Source organism: Chionomys nivalis, chromosome 1, assembly GCF_950005125.1.
Source record: "Chionomys nivalis chromosome 1, mChiNiv1.1, whole genome shotgun sequence".
Lineage (NCBI taxonomy): Eukaryota > Metazoa > Chordata > Mammalia > Rodentia > Cricetidae > Chionomys > Chionomys nivalis.
This window is the reverse complement of record NC_080086.1, coordinates 16604565-16627603: the sequence shown is the minus strand read 5'-3', so window position 1 is coordinate 16627603 and position 23039 is coordinate 16604565. Positions and strand designations below refer to the sequence as shown.

At 44.0% G+C, this 23039-nt stretch overlaps 1 protein-coding gene across 1 annotated transcript; it reads right to left on the bottom strand.

The window, feature by feature from the left end:
• Window positions 1-206: 206 nt before the first annotated feature.
• On the bottom strand, window positions 207-21213 carry Mansc1 (MANSC domain containing 1). Its single transcript, XM_057776465.1, has 4 exons — window positions 20948-21213; window positions 13175-13491; window positions 8595-8735; window positions 207-1536 (listed from the first exon to the last, which is right to left on the bottom strand). Exons 2-4 carry the CDS (start codon window positions 13395-13397, stop codon window positions 629-631), a joined length of 1272 nt encoding a protein of 423 aa, XP_057632448.1. The 5' UTR covers window positions 13398-13491; window positions 20948-21213; the 3' UTR covers window positions 207-628.
• Between the last annotated feature and the right edge of the window lie 1826 nt (window positions 21214-23039).

The following is a 23039-nucleotide window of genomic DNA, read 5'->3' as shown; positions in this document are numbered from 1 at the left end:
AATCCATTAAAACTAGTATCAAACAGTCGCCATTATCTGGGATGAGAAATAGTAAGGAATTGCAACTCAGATGGCCTAGACTTATGCTCAGATACAGGTCTCTAGTTTATACTCAAGCACACTTACTATTGCAGCTAGGAATTCTTTTCAGCTGCTATTTTACAGATAAAGCCACTCAGATAACCTAGCTTTTTTTTTTTTTTTTTTTTTTTTTTTAAATCCTTTCTCTTCTTCTGAAAAACAAAACCCCAAAAAGGCAAACAAACAAAAAGAAAGTGCTTGGACTGGGATTTAGCTCAGAAGGAGCACGAGAAGGGCCTAGCGTGCAGAAGGCCCTGAATTTGACCTCTAGTGCTGCAAAAGAATTTTAATTTTTTAAATTAAAAATCCAGACATAGTAGTGAAAACCTGTGATCCCTGAACTGGGGGTGAGGGCAGGGTCAGGAAGAGCAGGAGTTCAAGACCAGTCTGAGCTACCTGAGCCTGTCTCAAATAGGAAAAGAAAACGAAGAAAAATAGTAGAGGCATCCTTCTAGATACAGTTCCTACTGAGCTGAACTGGGCAGAAGGAACACAGGTGCATTTGGCAACGAGTTATTACACAAACTAAGAGATGCCCAATTTATCTTTAAATGTCAACATAGATCCCATTGATCAAGTAGTCAAGTCTTGAATACCTTTTCCTACGGAGGGATTCAGCCAGCATCCTACCCAAGAGGACGAGGCCTATTAGCAGGAACAGAACACCAAAGAGGAGCGTCCCAATGAGAAGCCACTTCTCAAAGGAAAGGCCATGCTGGCTTTTTGAAACCTTGCTCAGTGATGAACTGCCTACACTGACCTTTCCAATCTCCCTGGAAGCAGTCTCGCTCGTAATGGAAGACCCTGGGGTTGACCGAGGAAGGACCGCAGAGCTTTTCCCATGCACCATGTCTGAGGTTAGCTCAGAGCCTCCTCGAAAGGGCGCTGTTTCTATGATGCCTTTTGAGTCGGTACGGGCCTGAAAGACGGCACTCAGGGATGCCTGGTACGTGACTGCTTGTGTAACACTTGTAGACATGGGGGCTGCAGGGCGCTTCCTGGTCATGGCGGTTAGAGGTGCAGCTGTGGTAGCCGCGGACTGCTGTGAAGTCACGGGTGTCACTGACGCGCTGGCCACGAGAAGCGCAGGCTCCCGAATGGCAGAGACGTTTTGGAGAGAAGCAACAGTCACGGTGGTAAAAGGGGGGCTTGCATTTGTAGGGAGCAGGTGAGCCATGTTCCGTTCTGAGGAAAGCTGTAAACTCGGAGAATGGCTTTTTTCTTTATAAACAGGGAGATGGGTACTCGCTTCGTCGATCTTGCTGAGGTTCTGTGAGTGAGCCGAGGAGGTGGACCTCTGAGAAGATACCTCTCTCCAAAACAGGCTGGTGGGCGCCGGGTAACCCGTGGGAGGATGGACCCGAGGAGAGACTGCTGGTGAGGTATGGCCAAATAAGGGAGATTTTTCTTGTGTTAACTTTTGGAGTGGGGAAGTAACTCTGGTCAATGGAAAATCTGAAGGTATAAAGAAAACGAAAAAGAGAGTTAAAATGTCCATGGAGAGAGAGAGAGAGAGAGAGAGAGAGAGAGAGAGAGAGAGGTTTGGGCCACAGTGATGGCTCAGTGGTTAAGAGCCCTAGTTGCTCTTCCAGAGGTCCTGAGTTCAAGTCTCAGCAACCACACATAATGGTTCACAGGCATCTTTAATAAGAACTGGTTGGTACCTTCTTCCGGCATGCAGACATACACGCAGGCAGAATACTGTATATATAATAAATAAATAAATCTTTAAAAATACAAATGTTTCCCATGTCCCCCCAAATGGTTGATACTTGATGCCTGTGCGCGTTTATTGTTTTTGTTGTTGTTGTTTTGCCAACTTACAGAAACCAGAGTCATGTGGGAAGAGGGAACCTCGAGTGAGAAAATGTCGCTGTCAGATTGGCCTGGAGGCTAGGCTGCCAAGGCATTGTTAATGACTGATGTGGGCAGGCCTGGCCCACTGTGCCATCCCTGGGCTGGTGGTCCTAGCTTGTGTGTGGAAGCAGGCTGAGCCAAGTGTGGACAGCAAGCCAGTAAGCAGCTGCTTTCCTCCATGATCTGTGCATCAGCTCCTGCTTCGGCTTCCCTCAATGCTAACAGTGATGAGGATGCAGAAGCTGAATCAACCCTTTCCTTCCCAAACTCACAGCACTAGAAAGCAAATTAATACTGACAACTTCTCTCTCCCCCCCCCCCCCCACTTGTGCATGCAAGCTGAAAATGAACACAGGGCATCCTGTACCCATCAATCATGCACTGCATCACTGAGCTACACTCCAGCCTCGGGTCCTGGATATTTCATCAAAGCATGTATAAAATAGAAAAACACCAATTATAAAATATCACAAGTGTCTCTCGACATCATGGTGTGGTTTATTTCTAGCTTAGTGGGACAGAAGAGAAGAGAAAAGCGGGGTGCATCAGGCTGACTGAGGAATAAGTAGGAGCAGCAATGAGGCCGGGAGAAGAACCATGTAGAGAACAGGAGGTTTGGGAAGCTAAAGATGCCTGAGGGCAGAGGCAGAGGACGGAGTAGCCAGGGTGGCCTGGGCAGGATCGGGGTTGGCAGGAAAAATGCCGGTGGAAGACAAGCATTCCTGCAGACATGCCAACTGCTCATGACAGCTAATCATGGGGACAGACGTTTCAGCCTGGACATGGGACAAGAGTAATAAAAGCTTGGAAAAACGAGGCATTGGGGAAGCAGAAGCCTAGTGACAGGCCTTTAACAGTGATGAGGGTTTGACTGAAAGGGGGAAGCTTGGAGGGTCTAGACTCCCTGAAGAACACTGAACCAAAGAAATAGCGCAAGGAGGATACCATTTTCCAAATAAAGTCAGGGGTGCCTGGCTCTCTAGAGTTATCAGAAGAGGGATCCTATCCAGGAGACTTGATTCGGTCTCTCGAAGTTTGGGATTGTAGAGGGAATGCCTTAGGTTGTGAGTATGATGTTTGAAATCTGCCCCCTACTGGATGGGCAGAGTAGGGCTGTTCCTACCAACTCCTAAGGTGGGTATTTGACTGCCAGAGACCGCTCAGGGTTTTGCTCTGAGCCACACAGCTTTTTATCACATTCAAACTGTTTCCAGTTTGTTGCTTGTTAAGGCAATCAAGGGCAGCGAGGGATAATTCGAATCGCTTAGTATTGACTCTGCTACTTAGCTGTTCGGATAGTATTAGAACTGCAATCGGGCCTGGGAAGGTAGCTTGGTTGATAAGGCTCAACGAACTGGGCACAAGGAAACACACCTCTAATCCCAGCACCCTGAAGGTGAAGGAAAGAGGATCAGATGTTCTAGGCCATTCTCAGCTGCTCCACAGAGAGGTCAGCTCCACCAGGGGGTGCATGAGACCTTGTCTCAGACGCTAAAGAGAGCCAGGGCAGAGGAAACACAGGAGGCTGCAGTCTCCTTTCTCTCTTTCGCCTTCACGGCTCCCCCATGTTGGTCTCCAGAGTAGACCTGCCATCTCCCCTACCAGACCCAGAAACAACTGAAGAGGGCTGACAGCCTGGGGGTGCTCACGAACCCTCACACTTTTTCATGGTTATTATTTATTTAATTTTTAAAAAATTATATTTCAAATATTTTATTTATGGGGTGGGGAAAGTGGCACAGGTGTGTGTGGAGGTAAGAGGACAACTTGTAGAAGCCTGTTCTCTCCTTCTATCATGTGGGTTCCTGTAACAGGAAGACTTCCTGTTTGTAGGAGGAGGGCCTGCTTGTTCATCCCGGCCGCCCAGAACCAAAATAATCACATAGAAATTGTATTAATTAAAACACTGCTTGGCCCATTAGCTTTATCTTCATATTGGCTAACTCTTATATTAATTTAACCCATTTCTATTATTCTGTATATCACCACATGACAGTGGCTTATCGGCAAAGATTTTAATGGGCGTCTGTCTCAGGCAGAAGATCCATGGCTTCTGACTCTGCCCATGTTCCTCCCAGCATTCATTTCCATCTTCCCCACCTACCTAAGTTCTGCCCTATCAATAGGCCAAGACAGTTTCTTTATTCATTAACCAATGAAAGCATCACATAGACAGAAGGACCTCCTACATCAGGTCCCGGGGAACAAATTCAGGTCATCATGTCTGGCATCAAATGCCTTTACCCACTGAGTCATCTTTCTTTCTTTCTTTCTTTCTTTCTTTCTTTCTTTCTTTCTTTCTTTCTTTCTTTCTTTCTTCTTTTCTTCCTTTCCATCCCCCCTTTCTCTTTTCTTTTCTTTTCTTTTTTTTTTTTTTTTTTTTGAGACCGTCTCATGTAGCTCAGGTATCCTTGAATCTGATACATAGTCAAGGCTCATCTTGAACTCCTGATCTCCCTGCCTCCACCCTGCTGGAATTACAGGCATGTATCACCCCACTAAACTACATGAGTCTTTAAAGCCGCCACTTGATTCATGTAGCCAATCCTGCCTGCCTCCTACCTTTCTGGGATTTGCAAACTAGGAATGAAGTTTACATTTTTAAATGGCTGGAAATAACCAATAGAATTTTTGATATGTGAAAAACCACACTCTATTTGAATTTTAGTGCTCTCCAATCAAGTTTGAGTGCTGTCCAGAATGTCCATTTATTTATATAGTCCCTGTGGCAGTGTTTATACCATAAGGTCAATGGTATACATTGATACCATTGTATCAGTACCATTGTACAACTGGTTGCATATGGCCAGAGGTCCTCAAACACAGGCCTCCAAAACCTAAATACTGTTTGACTCTAGACAGAAAAGTTGGCCAACACATGTTCTAGGCTACAGTACTCTACTCTAAAATAGAAGTAGGAGCTGGGTGTGGTGGTGATGCCATAACACTTCACCTCCAACTCACCCCCCACCAATCTGGGTGCATGAGTTTCCTATTTCCAACATCACAGGCAGGCAGATCTCTCTCTCTCTCTCTCTCTCTCTCTCTCTCTCTCTCTCTCCCCCCCCCACCTCTAAATTTCATCCTTTTTTGATATATATATTACTACAGATGACGTCATCACATTCATAGCCTCACCATCTGTATCATTAGGTATTTAATAAAATGATGTCTGGGAGTATAGCTTAGAGCATGCATGAGGTCCCAAGGTGACTCCTCAAGTCCACATATAAAACAAACAAAACACAGCTCAGCATGTTTCATTTGAAAGTTAAAGAAAGTCAGCTAGATGGCTCGGCTGGGCTGCCAAACCTAAAAAGCCCGAGTTCAGCCAGTCCCCTGGACCTACGTGGCAGGAGAGAACCACGTCTCACCAGCTATCCTCTGACCTCCACACTACCAAGATGGTGAGCACAGCTACACACACACACACACACACACACACATGACTAAATAAATGTTATATTAAAAACTTTAAATAATCTTTTAAGGTAAAAGGAGAGCAAGGGAGAGAGATAAAAACAAGCAAACAAACCAAGACTACTCAGCTAACTGACCTGCAGCCTGTGTGGTATGAGAAGTTAGATATGTCCATTGGCAAGAATGACCAAAGCAGCTGTGTGCTCTCTCAAGCATGTGCGCTCAGCTACAATGGAAAGCCAGCGCTAGTCCCACTTGATAAGATTCATGTGTTGGCAAGGAGCCTGGAACCACACAGAATCCTTCACACCTGCTCCTCTCACCTCACCCCTGCTGTTTGCACTGGGCGGTGGTTCTTTTTGTGGACACGAGTCACAGGAGCTGGGAAACAGCCCTGGGCCCTTCCGCTCCTCTTAGAGTTTCATTTTTCAAGGGATTTCACTGAGGTAAAAAATGAGGGACTTTCTTGGAAACCAGCTAAGCAAACAGATTTCCAATTTATTGGCTTTCTGAACCCACCCATTCTTACAAAGCTTGTTAGAAAAGATATATTGCTAAACTATTAAAGGCAGGTTGATGCTAAGCTGCAGTATTTTTGGAGACCGAGCAGAGTCCACTGCCATCGTTCAAAGTGTCAGTCTGTAAACATTAGCCAGTTGGTTACAGGAAATAAAAGTTACTTCAGAAACAAACCACCAAACAGATATTTACATTTCAGTTCAGTTCAAACAGGATAATTTATGATCAATGGAATAACTCAGCCCATAAACACGGGTGTATTTATAAATAGAATTAAAAACATAACTTGTATACATCCTGTAGGAATAAACAGTCCTCTGCATGTGTCCGGGATCTGGTGTCACTGCCAGGAACCGTCAGTCCACCTGCTCTGTGCTCATGATGCCCCCTGGTGGCTACCACCAGAACAGCTTGATTCCAGTTCCTCCCCGGTGTACTTACCCTTAAAAGGCTACATAGGCTCACTTCCCTGTCCTCTTGTCTCCATTGGCCAGCATCTTTATCTTGTACTTCTTTTACACATTAGAAAAGCAACAACTCTACAGAAGTATTATGAAAACTGGAAGACTTAAACTTCAATTGTAATCTATGACACCACAGCAGATCATTGAAACAAGCTATGCCTTTTACTACTGTTTAAGGAAATGTTTGGCACATTGGATTTCCCTGGTTCTGGAGCAAAATTCAGGCACCCCCTCCCACTCAGAAAACACAGCAGGTGTTAACACCCAGGTGCCCCAAGTAGTTCATTCCACAAAGCACCCTAACTAGAGGCAAGAGAAAACCCTTCATTCTGCTCTACCTCCTGACTCTAAAACTGCTCCTTCAAAATCCCCTAGTTCACAAATGGCAGCCCCAACCATCTTGATGTTCAATTCAAAACTAGGACTTAGCCTTCTTACCTTCCTTTCCCTGAGCACCAGCAAGTCCTACCAACCTTACCTCTCTCCATCTCCTTTACCGTCTCTCTGGACCATCTTCTGCCTACACCTCACCTTCCACCTCTCTCCATCTTTTCTTACCACCCCCCCCCGAATCATCTTCTGCCTACATTTTACCAGTCTTTCCAGTCCCCCCATCCTATGGCCTCAAGGAAGTTCCCCCAAAGAGTAGCCAGTGAGCTTTGTGAAGAGTCCTTAAAGACACCACAGTCCCAGCACTCTGGAGACAGAGGAAGGCAGACCTCTGTGAGTTCAAAACAAGGCTAGTCTACAAAGCAAGTGTCAGGCCAACCAACACTAAATTGAGAGGAGGCCCTGCCTTACAAAAAAACAAAAAACAAAAACAAAAGCAGGGACTGGAGAGATGGCTCGGCGGTTAGGAGCACTGGCTGTTCTTCCAGAGTTCAATTCCCTGGGTTCAATTCCCAACACCCACATGGCAGCTTACAACTGCATGTAACTCCAGTTCCAGGGGCTCTGATACCCTCACACAGACATACATGCAGGCAAAATACCAATGCACATAAAGTAAAAATAAATAAATCATTAAAAATACAAAATCAAAAGCAAAACAAATTATTTGGGCAAACAAGATGTCTCAGAGGGTGGAGGCACTTACTGCATAAGCCTGGTAACTTGAGACCTGAGGAAGATATGCAGAACACACACATAGGTGGAAAGAGAAAACTAAGTCTACAAGGCCTCGCTCTGACCTCCATGCATCGCATGACATGCACGCATGCACGTGCATACACACACGCGCACACACACACAATAATAGTAACTTTTTAAAATGACACCATAGAACATGCCTACTTAAAAACTTCCCATGGATCCCCGGTGTACACCTAGCATGAAACCTCCCTCCTCTGAATGACAAAGGCAGTGTGATCTGTCTCCTTGCCTCGCCCCTCCACACATTCTACACAGCTTACTCTGCCTCCAGGAATTCGGAATGAACGATTGGTCTTCATTCCAAATCCATTCTGCCTAAGGATCATTATCATTCCGGAAGATCTTTCCCATCTTCCCATATCTGGCCGCTGGCTTTTCAGATCTCAATCTAGGGGTTACCTCCTCACGGATCACCTAACTTAGGGGTTCCCTTGATGACCGTTCTGTTGGGTAATCTCAGCTCTGCACAGCACTGTGACTCCTCTACATTCTTCTCAAGCATGCATTATGGCTATTGTCTCTACCCCAAAAGTCACTTTCAGAAATAAGAACTGTGGGTTTCATGTTCAGCGCTTCACCCCTGGAGAATGAAAAGTGTGCCGATGCATAGGAAATGCTAAACAACATTTGCTATTTATTTAATAAATGAAAAAAGAGGAACTAGAGAGATGGCTCTGTGGTTAAGAGCACTGGCTGTTTTTCCAGAGGTCCTGAGTTCAATTCCCAGCAGCCACATGGTGGCTCACAACCATCTATAATGAGATCTGGTGCCCTCTTCTATAAATCTTTAAAAAAATGAAAAATAGAATATTAACAATCAACAGTTCTCTCATAGGTTATCCTGGGCTATATAGGTGACTTTGTCTTTTTTAAAAAGAAAAGGTTTTATCACAGACCTGTATATGTTTAATAATATGAAGGTAAAACAAACAAAATACTGCCAGATGCTATTATAGGAAAATGTATTTTTGTTTAATTAATTTCAAGTCATCAAATATTTTTGAACTCTTTTGGTCCTTAGACTCTTTCAGGAAATCTATCACAGAAACCGAAGCTTTAAATAATTCAGTCACGAAAGAAAGAAAACAGTGCCTTCGTTACCTCTGACGAGCCTGTAGCTCCTAAGTCCCTTTGCAGGCTTCAGCGGACAGGCTTCCTCACTGGGACAGAAGAACAGGTAGCAGTTGGGCTGTCCGGCTGTCTTCCGGGTGTCGAAGATCATGAGGTTACACATTTTGTCTCCTGCAATGAAAGACTTGCAAGAATGATTTCAAAATAGAATGTTCTAGAGTAGGACAAGCTGAACGTTCTGGAGTAGGACAAGCTGAACGTTCTAGAGTAGGACAAGCTGAACGTTCTAGAGTAGGACAAGCTGAACGTTCTGGAGTAGGACAAGCTGAACGTTCTAGAGTAGGACAAGCTGAACGTTCTAGAGTAGGACAAGCTGAACGTTCTGGAGTAGGACAAGCTGAACGTTCTAGAGTAGGACAAGCTGTAGGAGCTTTACTCGCTCCAGAGCGCTCTGCTCAATTTTCTGACCCCTCAGACCATTTCCTTCTTCTTAGATTAGTGACATAAAGCAACTTCAAAAGACACTGATTTGGTTTATAAACCCGAGTTAATCTTGGAAAAACCATTTTTTTCCATTTAAAAGTTTACTAGTATCTATTTTCTGTGCATGTGTGTCTTGCCCGCACATATGTCTGTGTGCTGTGGGCATGCAGTGCTTACAGAAGCCAGAAGAGAGCATCAGATCTTCCAGAACCGGAGTCAAAGACGCCTGTGAGCACTAACCATCTGGATGCTGGGATTCAAACCTGGATGATTTAGAAGAACAGCCAGTGCTCGGAAGCACTGAGCCATCTCTTTAACTTCCCACACCATTTTCTTTTAGCAGCACATTTTGTTCTCTAGAGACAAATCTTCCATTTGTTAAAACAGCTTTTAGGGGCTTGAGTGATGGTTTGAATCCCAGCACCTACATGACACAACCATCTGCAGCTCCAGTTCTAGGGGCGCTGAGGTTCTCTTCCGGCCTCTCAGATACCAAGCACACACATGATAAACATATATAGGCAAAACACACATACACATAAAATAAAAATAAATATGAAAAACAACCCCTTCTCCAGTAAAACCCCATGGTTTAGCTAGATGTACGGGCCTATAGTGTCAGCACTCAGAGGTAGAGGCTGGAGAAGCAGGAGTTCAAGGCCATCCTCCTGTAGCTACAGAGTGAGTTTGAGGCCAGTCTACAAAAGATCCTATCTCAAAATACCAAACCCTGTAGATAGGGAAAAAGAGTTAGCCCTCGCCAGGATTCTACTGCTTCTTCTTCCGTCACTCACTCGACCTGACGCAGCCCTGCTTTTCCTTCTCCAACAATGTGATGCCTGCCGTAGCATTTGTGAATGCATCTTTTTGGATGCTGGGATTCAAACCTGGACTGTTTGGAAGTGATAGGAACAGTCAGCTTGATAGGTCTGAGATGCACCTAGCACTTGGTGAAACATACTCCTGGGTGTGTTCTGAGCCTGTTTTCAGAAAGGATTAACTTAGCCAGGAAGACCAGCCTTGACTGGGGGTGCATTGTCCCTTTGACTGGGAACCTGGATAAGAAAGAATAAAAGGCGGGGGGTGGGGGAATGCTAACTGGGCAGGCAGCAAGGGCTGTAATCTGAGCACTTCGGAAGCCAAGGCAGGAGGGGCAGGAGTTCATGGCTACACAATGAGTTTGAGGCTAACCTGAGCTACATAATACCCCACCCCAAACAAAAGTTGGGCATAGCTGTACATCCTGTAATCAGGAGGCAGAGGCAGGAGGATCATCCCAAAGTCAAGGGTAGTCTAGTTTATACAGTGAAACACTGTTTAAAACAAAAACAACAAAACAATTTATGTGAAAAATAAATATTGTCTGTGAGGATTGAATGCTGGATGTGTGGGTGTTTCCTGACAGTACGGAAAACTAGACATTTGTCATCAATTTCAAGAACTGAGGGTTTCATACCTTATTTTACAGTGAAAGTGTTCATACAGATTTGCCACCCATGGATCTTAGTTCACAGATTTTGTTGTTGTTGTTGTTTTACATTTATTTACTTATTTATTTGTTGTTTTCATTCATCTACTTATTTTACAACATGGCTGTAGCCTCCTCCCACTCCCCTCCCACTCCCTCTACCCCATCCCCTCTCTGTTCCCACCCACCAATCCCATCCTCTTCCATCTCCTTCTAGGAAAGGGCAGGTCTCCTGCATCAATAAAACACAGCATATCAAGTTGCAGTAAGACTAAGCACCTCCCTATCTATTAAGGCTGGATGAGGCAACTCAATATGGGGAGTAGGTAGGGTCTCAAAAGCCAGTAAAAGATTCAGAGGCAGCCCCTGTTCCCACTGTTAGGGGTCCCATAAGAGGACCAAGCTACACAGCTGTAACATATATGCAGGCTCCCTGGTTCTAGGCTCAGTCTCCAATGCACTCTTATGAGCCCAAGCTAGCTGACTGTGTGAGCCTTCCCATGGTGTCCTTTCCCCCCGCTTTTATTCAGCAATTAAAGTAAAAACTACAGTTTTAAAGTAAATTATCAAAATAATTTGATGATAGTCATAGACTGTAGGAAAATGAACGTCATCGTGAAGTACAGAACATTCTGCCTGTGATTTGGAGTTTTTCTGGACCTACCACTTTATCCAGGAGCCCATAACTATGACAAAGTAGCTGATGTAAGCAAACAGAGGGAGAAAAGGTCTGTTTGAGCCCTCAGTGCCAGAGGCATCCGTCTAGGCACATCCAGGGTGGTATGGAAGTCGCGATTCTCTGAGGGCTGGGATTTCAGGTACGCATCACCATGCCCACCTATGTCAGATCAATGCTTATCTCAGCATTTGTAAGATCAGTGCTTTAACCCCTGTGCTACTGAAGCTGGTACATCAGCATTTATATGTTTTTAAAAGGTAGGAATTTAAGCTAAATCACTACAATTTCTATAAACCACAGCACCAGAAAGCATACTTCTCAATCTGAGGTCGTCAAAGGGCTGCTTCCTTTCCACGCCATCTCTTGCAAACCCCTGCTAATAACTGGATATCCTACAGTTCAGTTCGACCCATTTTTATCTAACGAGCTGGGGTTAGCACCAGACTCCATAGGCTTAAGGGTTCCTTCCTGCAAGTCCGCTGTCCTCTCAGAATCAGCGGCAAGTGCCAGGGCTCAGGTTACCGAACCCTGTGACTTGACTACAAATTCGGAGGTTGTCCACTGTATAGGCATAATCACTTAAAGTCACTGACCCTTTGGTTCAGAGTACCCCTCCCTGAAGACCAGGGCACATGTCTGAATGTCCCAAGCTTCCGACCAGAGTTTGTTCTTTCTGATGACCAGTGACATCTAGAACAGTCTATGGGCCTCAGCAGGAATGGGTTATAGTTGAAAGGCACTTACAATCATGACATTGTACATCTCAAAGGTTTAGGAGCTCTGTGCCTTATGTCATCCCAGCTACTCAGAAGGCTGAGGCAGGAGACTCACAAGTGCAAGGTCTGACTGGACTACAGAATGGGTTTAAGGGCAGCCTGAGAATTTACAAAACAAAGAGAGGGGGCTGGAGAGATGACTCCATGGTTCAGATCACTTGCTCTTTTTACAGAGGATCCAGAGTTGGTGCCCAGCACCCAAACAGAGCTCACCTGTAGCAGTTTCAGAGGGTCTGACACCCTCTTCTGGCCTCCCCTGGCACTGCACACACATAGTGCAAATACATGCACACATTCAGGCAAGCAGTGATATGCATAAGATAAAAACAAACCTTTCTTTTTTAAGTAGAAAGAGGACTGAGGAAAAGAGCTGAGTGGGAGAGCACTTACCTAGCTTACATGTTCACGAGGCTGTGGGTTTTGTTACAGTACGACCTTAGTTACAGTACCACCAAAAAATAAGGACCTGAGACAAAGACTCCATATACATTCCTTATGCCACAGCATCACAGAAAAAGAACTTCAAGGGCAGACACCTGTTTTAGCATCTTGCCCAGCTCTGTTTCATGCTCCTTGATGGGTGAGGTCTTCCCATCCTATAAGCCGACTCTAGCACTTAGCAAGGTGTGGCATACTCAACAAAATTAACATTGTTTCATGTAGAAAATGCAGCCAGAGTCATGAGCAAAACAGAATCACTACCAGCTCTAAACACACACTTCTCTTTTCAGCTTGCCAGTTTGAAGCCTGAAATATTTGGTTTGAACCTACAAGCCTACGTTTTCTTCTGAATTAATGTATCAGATTGACTCCCTTCCAGACCAGCAAGATGGCTCCTCTGGCAAAGAGGTTGCTGCATAAGTTTGGTGACCTGAGTTTTATCCCTGAACCCATCTAAGGGTTATATGGACACACTTATCAGCAACCACAGTACAGCTCTGGGGAGGGACGGTGGAATGTACTAAGGGACAATTCCCCAGTGAATCTGTCTTTCTGCTCCATTGAGAATTTCTGGTGCAAACTAACCAGCCACATCCTCCAACTATCTTGTCCCAAAACACACAAGCCACAGCTCACAAAACACACAAGCCATAGCTCACAAAACACACAGGCCACAGCTCACAAAACACACAAGCCACAGCTCACAAAGCACACAGGCCACAGCTCACAAAACACACAAGCTACAGCAGGCTGTGTTACTTACCCGCTATGTTTTGTGTTGAACAGCAGGTGCTGATGCAGTCTTCCTGGGTTACTGTATGGATGGGCTCATTGCCTCTGATTCCTTTTAAAAGAGAAGACTGGATATCAATGACAACATCCTCTAGACTCTCGGTGAGGCACTTCTGACCAGCAGACAGCCTTGGTGTCAGGAAGCAAATGACCACCAAAGTATAAGCCAAGCTCTGCTCTTCCTGGAAGAGCATTCTGAATGCTTGTTGATCTTGGTCTCGCTTCAGAGGTCAAGGATGACTCTTCTGGTCTCAGTTTACTTCAGGAAAATTGTACAGGTTACTCTTTCTGTAGAAAAATAGCAAAAATAGAAACAGATCAGTGACCCTTGCGGAGGGGCTGAAGCAGACGGATGACCATGAGTTCAAGGCCCGCTGGGGCTATGTAGTGTGAGTTATAGGGCAGCTTGGGCTACAGTGTGAGAAGGCTCAGTGGGTAATAGCATTTGCCAAGTCCTATTATGAGGACAGGGGTTTGGATCTTAGCATCCATGTTCAGTGGCTCCCAAGCTGCCTGTAACTCCAACTCTAAGGATCCAACACCCTCTTTTGACCTCTGCATAGGCACTGGCACAGAGACAGACAAACCGACAAACATATACACATAACAAACAAAACATATCTTTAAATAATAATAATAATATAAAACAAAAAAGAATAAAAAGCAAATAATAATAAGTAAAAGCTTAAAGTACCTATGAAGAAGTTTAAATGGAAATCTGCCTGTGCATTTGAGAATCCTTCATCTTCTGGTCCCTTGCCAACATGAGGAGAAAGGCCACAAAACTGCCAGTGCTGAAGCAAGGCTGAGAGCTCAGCACACCACTTTTCTCAGTGACAGCACTTAGCCCTTTAAAGACATCTACTGGAGGCAGACATTGACTGCGCTAAGATACTCAAACACACATTCCCCTCTTGAGTCCTTGTACCAGCCTGGCAGAAAGTTGCTTCTCTAAATACCAAATGAGAGGAAGAAAGTCTCATGATTGAATTCTAGGAACTGGTCAGTTATAATGGAGGGAGAACAGTCTGGCTCCAATAAGAGAAAGGCTATGGAGCACTTGAATGGGGTTTGTGGGCCCAGGTGCTTGTGTGCCCACTTGGGAAAGTAGCTGAGACCATGCCCGCAGCTCAGCGTCCACCCCTGGGCAGGTGGCAGGATCAGGACTTCTAGGATTGCATAGGCAGGAGAGCGTGGCGGATTCCTGCTGCCATACACAGAGATATTTCCCAGCTGTGCAATGCTCTGCATGGCATATTTAGCTATTACTCAGATAAAAAGGGTTTCTGTGCTGCAAGCTCATTCTCAGAGTTAAAGTGCTGAGCACGGCTCCTACCTGGTGGTCCCAGACCTGGCCATAATGGTACTTCCACCATTTTGAAAGTGGAGAGAGGCAGAGCCAGCATCCAGAGCTGCTGCAACCAAGCTGTTTACCATTTTAAAAGCTCTTCAAGACAGAAAAGAATTTCAGATACACAATAGGACAGATTCAGACATAAAAGACCTCTAAATGAGTCACAACGTTGGATAAATGTACATAGGCTTGGGAGAGAAAAGAAAAGGAATATAGACAGTTAAAAAAAGAAGTATTTTTTTAAAAAAAAGGAAAAGTCTTTAAAGAGACAAAGTACAGACACTCATAGATTAAAAAGAGTAAACAAAGAATAAGCCATGAAAAGATAAAAAATTCAGAGAGTCTGGACTATGTATATTATTATGTTTTCTTTGAATTTTTTGACTGTGAAGGAGCTAAGTACAGAGAGATATTTCATTATATTGGATGCTAAGCTAAACCAGCATGTATATTACAAAGGTATCTTGACTTCAGAATTTGGGTCTAAGGATACATTGCTTTGGCAAAGAGGTTCTTCTTTTGTTTCCACAGAGGATGGGAACCTGTGGATTGCTTCCAGACTAATATGGTTTGATGCACCAAGACCCTCCAAAAATACTTCACCCAATAAACAGCAGAAAGAAGTTTGGAAGAGAACTATGCCCATATTCCCAAATATTGTCTATAAGTGTTTTACATTTAAAGGAAATATGCTATAGAGATTTGCATTGGTAAGGATCTTGGTTTATTGATACAAAGTTAAGGTCAATTTTTTATACTGTATATATGTATTTCTGACCTTGATTAAGGTATTGTGCTTGTGTATCTCATTTAGAAATTTAATGTATAATTAAGAAATATAGGTTAATAGATAATAATCTATAATAGTCAATCTTGTTAGTTAGATTTTCTAGATGTACAGAGATGTATTTAAGATGGATAGGCATTCTTCAAACCTTTCAAAGGCTACAGAATTTGGCATTTAAAATGTTTAAGAACATTTGACAGTGAGACACATCTGCTCCTGGCAGCACCAAGCTACTTTAAGAGGAAGATGGGCATAAAAGAGGCTTCTCATGGAGTCTGTTAGCCATTTGGGCAAGAAACTGCTCTTGCCTGGACTGCTTCATGAACTGGACATGAAGAAATGACTACTGAACTTGCCTAAAGGTGAGATGATCCTTTGGGGTTCCTGCTTCATGAAAGGGTCGGCTTGACATTCTGCAGGACACAGAAGAAAGTGACTGACAAACTGCCAATATAGGTGGAACTGTCTTTGAAATTTCCTGCTTCATGGAAAAGTCTGCTGAATACTATGGGCCTGAAGATTGGATGCCCCAATGGTACAGAAGAACTTTGGGTGACTGTCCAGGCAGTGAGATGTCTCTGTCAATTCTAGAGTTTTGCACTTCCTGTTTACTTAGGTAATATTATATCCTTCTGGAGTCTTTGATGGAGTTGAAGAATTTATAGTTATAATTTTCCTTAGTTATGATAAAAGATAAAGTAAATATAAAATTGTAACTGTAATTCTTGCTTGATAAATGTTTTGTTATATTTAATTTTACTATGTTAAAGTTAAAACCTTTTTATTTAAACAGAAAAGGGGAGGTGATGTGGAATTTCCCTTCATATGTTGTGATTACCATTGGTCAATAAAGGAACTGCTTTGGGTCTATAACAGAGCTATAGGGGAACAGAGCTAGGTGGGGGAAAACTAAAATGAATGCTGGGAAAAAGAAGGGCAGAGTCAGAGAGAAGCCATATAGATCAGACACCAGAACTTTAGCTGGTAAGCCACAGTCAAGTGGCAATACACAGATTAATAGAGATGGGTTAATTTAGAATATGAGTTAGCCAGAAATATGCTTAGGCTATTGGCCAAACAGTATTTCAAATAATATGGTTTCTGTGTGATTATTTCAGGACTGAGCAGTTGGGAAACAAACAAGCAGCCTTATTGCAACAATAAATGGAGAAATAAACCTTTAACCTTTCACAACAATGAGCTCAAAATGGATCCCAGCCATAAGTGTAAATCACAAATCCATATGATTTCAGGCAATAGAGAGAAGAAATGTCTTCATGTTCTTTGATTAATTAAATGATGTGGTTTTAGATACAACGGCAAAAGTAAGATCCATAAAAAAAAAGATTGGGATTTTTTACATTTATTTTATGTGTATGAGTATTTAGTCTGCATGTATGTAAGTGAACCACATGCATACCTGGAGCTCATGATGTCAGAGAAAAACACTGACACTCTCTGAAACTGGAGTTATAGATGGTTGTAAACCACCATGAGGGTGATAGATCTGAACCCAGGTCCTCTGTAGGAACAGTGAATACTCTTAAGCACTGAGTCATGTCTCCTGTTCCGATGTGATTTTTAATTAAAACCAAAATCTGCTCTTCCACAAAAGCCACTGTTCTTCCCTTGTGTGTGTGTGGGAGGGGGGCCGTGCATGTGCCTGTAGGGGTTCAGGATCTTCCTCAATGACTCTCCCATCTTCATTGAGGCATGGGCTTTTAATCAAACTCTGAGCTTGATGACAAAGCTAGTCTCTCTAGGCAGCTTGCTCCAGGATCCTGTCTCTGCCTTTCAAAGGCTGCCCAGCCCACCCAGCATCTGTGAGGGTTGGGAATCCAAACGCCAGCCCTCATGTTTGCCCGGCAGCTGCTTTACCCACAGAGCTTTCCACCACCCTAGCTGCAAAGAAGATATTTGTAAAATACCTATCCACTAAAGGCCTGGCTTCCAAATATACCAAGGACTCTCAACAATAAAGGAAACACTAAAAAGCAAGCCAGGCATGGCGGTGTATACCCTTAACCTCAGCACACGGGTGGCAGAGGTAAGCAGATGTCTGGTAATGTGAGGCCAGCTAATCTATACATTGAGCTCCAGGCCAGCCAGGACTGCATAGTGGGACCCTGTCCAAAGGAAAAGGAAAACAAAAACAAGATCCTAGAAAAAAACAGACATAAAACCAAAACCAAAATCAAACCTCAAAAATGGGAAAAAATATCTGAGTAGATGTCACACACACATACACACACACACACACACACAATGACAAATAAGCATCCTAAAATGCTCAACATTGTATTGTCAAGGAACTGTAATTTCAATCAACTCTGAGATACCACTGCACACCTATTAGAATGGGGAAAAAAAAAACAAGAAACAGACAGCACTAAAAGCTAAGATAAGATTGGACCAATAGGAACTCCATTCCTCGCTGGTAAGAATACGAATGGTAGAGCCACTCTGAAAGAAATGTGGTGGTGTCTTTCAAAACTTAAAGGTCATCTCACCATAGAGTTCAGCAACTGTCCTACATGTATTTATCCAAATGCATTGAAAACTGTGTCTAGGGACTGGAGGGGTGGCTTAGCTACTAAGAACAGATACTGCCTTTCTGGAGGTGCCAAACCCCAGCTCCAAGAGGATCTGATACCCTCTTCTGACCTCTTCAGGCCCAAAAGCTCATGCACAAACCAGTATGCACACATGTACACACACACCCATCCATCCACACACATATACACATAATTACAATTAAAAGTTTTGAAAAGTTTGCTTCTAAACAAAAAAAATATTCATGGGAATGTTATAGCAGCATTTTTCATAATTTCTCAGAGCTAGGAACAACTAAGATGCTATTCCACAGGCAAATGGATAAATAAGACACAATCATGTATTTAAATGTTATTCAGCAATAAAAGGAAATGAATTCTCAAGCAACAGAAAGATAGGAAAAATCTTCAATTGTATACTGCTAAGTGAAAGAAGCCACTCTGAACAGACTTGACTCTGACTTTGTCTCAGAATATATCCTGATAGTCTAGAAAAACCAAATCAAAAATACCAGAACTGGGGCTGGAGAGATGGCTTTGAGGTTAAGTACATGGGCTTTTCTTCTAGAGGACCCAGGTTCTAGTACCAGCCTATGCAGGGTGGTTTTCAACTATCTGTAACTCAAGGCCCAGGGGCTTTGGTGCCCTCTTCTGGCTTCCTTGGGGAGTGCACACAGGTGAGGAACAGACATACATGCAGGCAAAACACCCATACACATAAAAGGAAAAAGAGAATTTTATTCTTTCTTTCATATATATATATATATATATATATATATATATATATATATATGAGACATATATATATTTAAGACATGGTCTCTCTACAGAGCCCTGGCTATCCTAGAACTCAAAATGTAGACCAGACTGATCTCAAACTCACAGAGATCTGCCCGTCTCTGCCTTCCAAGTCCTGGAATTAAAGGTTTGCCCCACCATACCTGGTAAAAAAGAAGAACTTAAAGCCCTAAAAGTAAATCAGAGCTTACTAAAAGGGGAAAAGGTTGGAGTACAGAGGCTTCTTACAGCTGTGAATTGATTTTGCATGATACTGTAATGGACACATCATTGTATAACTACTAAGACCCATAGAACTGTAAAACACTTCACGTGAACCCTATGTGAATAATAAACTTCAGTTGGTTAACCAACAAAGCCGGTCTATGATAATAGAACACAAGTATGCTATTTCCCTTGTTATTACATCCAGCTTCTGTGTACAGTAAAATGGAAACATGTATCATTTTCACACGCCAGTCTCTTTGTACTTTATACAGATCATGCCCTCAAATCCTCACAAGAAACCCAGTGTAGGCCAGCATGATGATTCACACCTGAAATCCCAGCACTTGGCTACGAAAGCTGCTTTTCAGTGAGAGGCTAGGAAATAACGCATTTCCCCAAAGTTCACAGACTTCCTGAATTCTCGCCATGGAAAGGGGGGGAGGAAGGGAGGAGTGGAAGAGTCTGAGATAGTCTGTCCTCGTGTGCTTGCATAGATACCTGAACTGTGCAAGGAGACCGAGCAGGGGCTGTGCTCTCGGGGTGCAGAAGGTAACATCCCTTAGAGATGGCTCAGTGGGTAAGGGCACTTGCTGCCAAGTCTAATGACACAAGCTCGATCCCTGGGACTCTCACGGTAGGAGAGAACTAATTTCCACAGGTTGTCTTCTGATGTACACTATGCACCAGGGTATAAACATGTTCATGTGCGCAATAGTGTAATTTTTTTTAAAATCTTAAAAACAAAGATACTGGCATTGTGGCACGTACCTTTAACCATGGCACTGGGTGTTGCAGAATGTTTGTCTCTGCCTAAGTGCCTTTGGATTGGTTTAATAAAGAGCTACATGGCCAATTGCTGGACAGGAAAGGCTAGGCAGGAGAGAATAGGCAGAGAGAAGTTGAGAGGAGGAATCTAGCACCAGCGGACTCAAGCAAGTCAGATTTGCTGTACTAAGACGAGGTAACTGAGCCACGTGGCAGAACGTAGATTTAAATATAAATATATATATGTATGTATATATGTATTTATATATGGGTTAATTAAGTTATAAGAGCTAGTTGGAAAAAAGCCTAAGCTAAGGCCAAGCTTTCATAGTTAATAATAAGTCTCTGGGTCATTATTTGTGGGCTGGCGGTCCAAAGACAGTCCGGCAAAAAAGCTTGCTATAACTCAGGAGGCAGAGGAAGAGATCTTGTGAGTCTGAGGCCAACCTGGTCCACATAATGAGTTCCAGACCAGTCAGGGCTACACAGTGAAAATATAATTAATTAAAGTTAAAAAATATTTTCATTAAAGATACCCAGCAACTGGTTACTTAGGTCTTCGGCTTTCTTTTTCTTTTCTTTTTCTTTTTTTTTTTTGGTCCCCAATTAAGGCTTACATATCAGCACAGTCCTAGGGCAGGAACCCAGAGTCCTGAGCTACACAGCAGCCCGTAAGTTATCTAGTCAGTTATTTGGGGTTTAATCCTGCTCAAAAGGAGGACAGACACAGATGGAAGAGAGAAACTCCAGTCTCCTAGAGTCACTTAAACTTAACTTGTACGGAGTTATTTCAATTGTTGGGAATCATTTACAGCATGCTATCAAGAAGTCAATAATTCTCTCTCTCTCTCTCTCTCTCTCTCTCTCTCTCTCTCTCTCTCTCTCTCACACACACACACACACACACACACACACACACACACACCTTTACAGAGTATCACACAGCAGGATGAAAAAGGAAAACACAAACCATACGAGAAAACATGGGAACTTTTCCCTTTGAACAAACCTCATGCTACTTCCTGAGCGCTTTGGCGTCCCTCTGCAGACAACTTGGAGCTTGTGCCATTTATAGCAGGTGCTTTCAAGCTCGCCTGGCCATCTGCTTTGGGATATTGCAGCGACACACTCTCCAGATCACCCCCTTTTTACCCTAACCTGGTCCCTGGGATCGCCTTGGTGTGTGGGTGCCTGAGCAGGACCTGGAAAAGGAACGGAGTTGCCCTCGGCAGGAGTCGACTCTGTCCGAGGCCAGCCATGGGAGGGAAGAGACGCCTTTACCTTGTGGTCCCCGTGGCACTTAAGGACGGCTAGGTCGCCTTTTCAAAGGACCGCCTAGGCGCGCAAGGGTCTGGAGAGGATCGCGGAGGATGCTCCGCAGCTCCCGCACGGGCCCCGCAGATTTTTGTCGTGATCAAGTTCCTGCTTCCGTCGCAGCAACTGAAAGTTTGCACGGGGGAAGGGCGCGTTCCTGCCCTGCAACCCGGAGCTGCTTCCCAGGAACATCCAGCCTGACCGCCCCAGTCAGGACGCGCGAGAGCCCACGCTCCAGGTCCCCACTGCACCCAGCACAGAGTGAGCCACTACAATGAGAAGTACGGACCCTCCGGGTCACCAAGGGTCTGCAGCTGTGCTGCTGCGCCCTGAAGAACAAACTCACGGGTGTTAATTGGGTCATACACCCAGGTGTACTCCACCCCACGTTAGAGTCGCAATCTTTTTGTCCCTCGCTTCTCAAGCAACCACTGTAAGCGGCAGTCACCTTTAGTTTTCAAATGGTGTCTTGAAGGCCTGACTGGCTTGGAATTCTTTGAGTTGGCAAATTCATGGTTGGCAAGCATGACCTTGAACTCCTGATCCTCAAGTGCAGGTGTAACAGGGGTGCCACCACCATAGCTGGTTCAAGAATACCTTCTTGGTTAAAGTTCACAGTGCATCCTATATTGGGCATAATTATGAAAATCCTATTTCCATAATTGGAGAGCAGAAAGGGGCCTCAGTCACAGCTGGCAGCTCCCTAGCTAACTCTGTAAGGCAACCCTAAGGGAAAGCATTTGGCTTTGGGGGAATTTACTGGTTTGTTGTGTGTTGTGGCAGTGTGTTGTTTGTTTGTTTTGCTTCTTTGAGACAGGTTCCCCCCAGTCTGGCTTCCAACTCCATATGTAACTGAGGCTGAACCTTTACGTCCTGATCTTCCTCCTCTACCTCCCAAGTGCAGTGATCACAGGAGCGCAAGTCCAGCTGTGATTTGCCGATGGGCGTGGGTAATAATGATGAAGGCGATGATGTCCTTTGCCGTTGTTAAAATGGCATCCCTCAACAGTTAGCACAGGACTTTGCATGTTAGAGTTGTTAAATGTATTTAATTAAAATGTCCTTGCTGCCGAATGAATGGTAAATGGACATAGCGGGTTAAAGTAGCTCTCACCCACTGCTCCCCTTCCCACTGCTGGGCATATAACCCCAGACAAATGAAACCTCACTAAAACACTGGTGCAATTGAGTCTAACTTCCAGCAATATCTTTCCTTCGGCTGGTGTGAAAGTTTTCATACTGCAGTAATAGATAATTATTCTAGCCTGTACGGCCAACATAGAAGCCCAGCTTTAACCAATCGCTGCAGGAGGTATATGTTACCAGAGAAAGCTTGTGAACAATGGCCCATTGTGTGAAGCCAGCTCCTGGTAGGTAGAGGGTGACCTACTTTCCGGCTCTCGTAATGTTGCCACTGCTTGGTACCAAAGAGTTGCCAAGGAAAACTAGACTCCGGAGTGGATTAATTATTGCACCGGAATAAGTTTCCTGCTGCGACAAGATTCTGTGTATGCATATCCATCGCTGTAGATGATATGGTTGGGGGATGAGGGGAACTGAGCTGTTCTCCACCATTAGAAATTTCAGGTTGCAGGGGGTCTCCACACCTGCCTGTAACCCCCAAATTCACCCTCGGTTGCATGGCCGGGAATTCAAGGGGTCCTGTTTCAAATGACAAAGAAATGTCAGCTTTAATGTTCTGCTGCAGTGCACTTGTTGGACGTCTCAGTTACAGCAGTGAACAAGGTCACTGACGGAAATAATGACTAAACCAAACTTCCCGGAGCTGGGCCTTGAGGCACAGGCTTGTAATCACAACTAAAGGTTAAGATAGCAGAATCACAAACTGAATGCCCGTCTGGGCTGCAGAGCGATTTTAAAGCAAGCAGGCAACTTAGTGAGGCCCTGTTTCAAAATAAAAAACAAATTATTAAGAGCTTGAAAAATGGTTGAGTGGCTAAGAGCTCTTCCAGAGGTTCCAGATTTGGTTTCCAACACCCACATCAGCCAGCTAACAACTGCCTATTAATTTTTTTTTAAAGATTTATATTTTCAGGGC